Source organism: Chrysochloris asiatica, unplaced genomic scaffold (assembly GCF_000296735.1).
Source record: "Chrysochloris asiatica unplaced genomic scaffold, ChrAsi1.0 scaffold00285, whole genome shotgun sequence".
NCBI classification, from domain to species: domain Eukaryota; kingdom Metazoa; phylum Chordata; class Mammalia; order Afrosoricida; family Chrysochloridae; genus Chrysochloris; species Chrysochloris asiatica.
In genome coordinates this window covers 2,566,498-2,570,308 of record NW_006408803.1, presented here as the reverse complement: position 1 = coordinate 2,570,308, position 3,811 = coordinate 2,566,498, and the positions used below count along the sequence as shown (strand labels likewise).

Here is a 3,811-nt window from a genome sequence, read left to right as displayed (position 1 = left end):
CACTGGTTCAATTGGAAAGCTAAGACAAAGAACGATAAGAAGAGACAAAAACCCTCACTTTTATTCATGTGTATAATTCTTTATAACTTAAAAACATATCTAGTCATGTCTGAATGCAGGAGACATTCACATATTAAAATTTTAAAACAAAACTAGCCATCTAATATACATGAATTAAAACATTTATATATCTTGTTTTTATTTTTTAACAAAAAAAGCAAAAATAAACAAAAACATACAGAGCCCGTGTTTGGTTGTGAAAAAAGACAGTCATGAATTTTTTTTCCCCTCAAATCTGATACTTTATTTATTCTGCATCCTAGAAAACACTGAATTTGTTTTTTGTTCTGTTTTGTTTCTTTTTTAAATTTACACAATGGATTCTGCATGTTCCAACTACTCTGAGTACTCCACCTTACAGTGCAATCCAAGACAAGTCAACTACACTAAGTATTTGGGAGGTATACCCTTCTGTACAGCTCATTTGTAAGCAATGCAAGTGCATAACCACTACTCTAATATAGTGCTCAAAAGATTAATTTAAACTTTCATAACATCTTCCCCTTTTATAACAATACAACTGAAGGTAATTGTTGGATGCATCACTGTTTAATCTTGTAGAACTTGGCATCAAGTCTCTATGGAAAGATGCATGGCAAAAATGATGCCACTGCTGTTGCCGCTTCTCGAAACAACTGGCAAAAAAATATTTAAAGCTAAAATTTATTGCTCCAGATTTAACTCGAAGAACCATACTGTTGTGTACAAACTGTTAATCTCCATAGATGCTCAGACATGATTGTCTCCTTGTGTCTAAACACACAAAATACAAGCTGCTATCTGTACAGTTTACAGTACTGAAACACATATATTTGAAAATGAAGTATAGATATGTACTTTGCAAAGATACATGATTTTACAGCAGGGGTTTACCCAAACTCATTTTTTACAGTCACTTTCAAAATAGACAACAACTTCACTAGCATATCTAAATTACATCAAAGAAAGAATCAATGTACTGAAAGTAAATAGACTGGCCAATTCCCCAAAATCCAAGATTATTATTTTTAATGTTTCTTTTCTCTTTACCTTTTCTTTTGTTTTGCTTTTTGAAGAAACCCCTATACATAAAATGAAAATAATATCTGGATATTTTCTTCAATGGTGGACTAAGCAGTTTCTTAAAACAAGACATTAGTTTGCCCTTCATTTTCAAATGCCTTGAAAATAAGATATACTACTGCTTTAAAAGAACCATCGGAATGCTTCAGCGCTGGGAACAGGTGTTCTCTATAAAAAAAAAAAAAAAAAAGAGGAAGAAAACAAGTTAAGCTTTTTTTTTATGCCAATATAAAATGAGATTTTTCTCCTTTACACTTCAGGAATATACAACATAATGGCTTACACATTTCAACATTTCCTAAAAAAAAAGTCTTCAAACATTGCAAAAGTTAGTGTATTGACTTTAATATCAATTTATTGAATATAGTGATTCTTAAAAATAGGTCTAAAAAATATTGGAAGCAGCCTGTAATTCAGAATAAAGTATAGCAATCAGAATAAAGGGGAAGGTTGAAGCTAATAACAAACAGTAGGAAGGCCAGTTAGCATATAATCAGCTATGTACATATTCTTCAGTGTAAGAGATACAAGAAAAGTATTAAAATCACTATATTTGAATTGTTGTCTCTAGTCATTGCTGTTTTTGTTAGTTGCCATTGAGTCAATTCCTACTAATAGCTACCCCATATGAACCTGTTGTGCAGAATAGAACTGCTCCTTAGGGTGTTAAAGGCTGTCATCTTTTGGAAGCAGATTGTCAAGCCTGTCTTCTGAAATAACTGTGGGTGAGTTCACACTACCAAACTTTCAGCTAATAGGTGAGCACTTTATCATTTGAGCTACCCAGGGATGTTGTCTCTTAATACATACTAACAATAATGGGAAGGAAACAAAAAATAAACTGAAAAATTTGCCACTCGATTTCTTTTCAAATTCAGAATATAAACATATGCAATCTGATGTTCAGAATTCAGTGAAGCGATTTCTTTATTCTGGTGAATTTATTTTATGACAGAATAACAACTATTATTGAATCACCTGAATCTCTATCACTTATTAGTTATTAATGCTAAACATACTCTTATATATAGTGCGAATTACACTACAAAATATATCATTATTTTAAAGTAAGTCTACATTTTCAACTAACTAATGCCACAAACATTGAACAAATTGAGATTAACCAATAATACCCAACAAAACACAACAATCCTTTTGTACCATAAAAATACCATAAATGGTTTCTGAAGGAATAATAAGCTAGTACCAAAACTATGAACAATCCTTTTTAACAAGAAGCTTATATTTACTATGGGCTTTTTGCTAGACAAGAAGAACTTAAGCTATTGGCTTTTACTCTGCATATTGTATTTCCAGAAATTTACCATACCATATCCTTCTTGAAGAGTTCTGGTGTGGTGCTGTGGGTTAATGCACCAGACTACAAAGCCATTTGAACTGCAAAGTCGGCGGTTCAAGCTTACCAGCTGCTCCTTGGAAACCCTGTACAGGGTTGCTATGGGTCGGGATTGGCTTGACGGCATTTAATAACAACATCCTTCTTGAAAATGTTTTATCCTATTCTATTGTATGTATTCTCATGATTTACTTAAAATAAAACCCCTTGAGTGTATATACAATGTATATAGAAACAATAAGCTCAAAGCAGATTTCTGTATAAGACAAACGGAAGACAATTGATCATATACCCTAGACCATTTTAACAACTTTACATAGGTAAGTCCTCTGTGGATTGATGCTATGGACTGCAAAATTGGTTACAACTTCAAGGTTGGAGGTTTAAGATCACCAGCTGCTCCTCAGAAACCCTATAAAGGGTGGTTATGAGTCGGAACCAACTGGGTGGCACTTAACAACAACTACAGGGTCACTATATAGGATTGAGTTGAACCACCAATCTTGTGTTTAAATGGGCCAGTGCTGTATGTTATATGTATATTATTAAATTCATATTTAATAATACATTTTATTTCTCTGATAATACAAGTTCTGTAACAAACACTATCATTTGAAGATAGTGTTTATTTAATTTCTCATGTAATTTATTTTGTTTGCATAGTCCTATTACAGTCTCAAAGGAGGCCGGTGATGTGGTAGGTTAAATATTGGTTTGGTAACTGAAAATTCAGCAGTTCAAACCCCAGTCACTCCTCAAGAGAAAGAGGAGGCAGTCTGCTCCTGTAAAGATTTCCAGCTTTGGAAACTCTATAAAGCAGCTTTACTCTCTTCTAAAGGGACCCTATAAGTTAGAATTTACACAAGAACAGTACAGGAGTGTAGTATCATCGTCTAAAATAGAAGTGTACTAATTAAGATGTCAATTAGCCATTTAGGTGAATAAAATAACCTTTTGAAAGAGATAGCTGTTTTCAATATCCAGATTAAGATATATATGTTGCTGTACTTAAAGTACCATCAAATTGGTTCTGACCCATAGTGACCCTGTACAAGTTCCAAGAAGTGGCTGGTGAACTTGAATCATGTATATATACATATGGCATCCTGGTGTGGCGCTGTTGGATAAGCACTGGACTGTGAACCACATGGTGAATGGTTCAAACCTACCGGCTGCTCCTTGGAAATCTTATACAAGGTCACACTTATCAACAATATATATACAAACACATTAATATATTGTATACAGATATTGTATACATATATGTGTGAGTCCTGGTGTGGCACAGTAGGCACAGACTGTTAAACACAAACTGACTTGATGGCATATATA

At 33.3% G+C, this 3,811-nt stretch overlaps 1 protein-coding gene across 1 annotated transcript in view; it reads right to left on the bottom strand.

Annotated features, from left to right (window-relative positions):
- Positions 1 to 1,106: 1,106 nt before the first annotated feature.
- Positions 1,107 to 3,811, bottom strand: part of LOC102830315 (CXXC-type zinc finger protein 4-like) — a 35,320-nt gene continuing 32,615 nt past the window's right edge. The window contains exon 3 of the mRNA XM_006874560.1: positions 1,107 to 1,290. Coding sequence (XP_006874622.1) covers positions 1,246 to 1,290 — 45 coding nt within the window. The 3' untranslated portion in view covers positions 1,107 to 1,245. The remainder of the gene's footprint in view (positions 1,291 to 3,811) is intronic.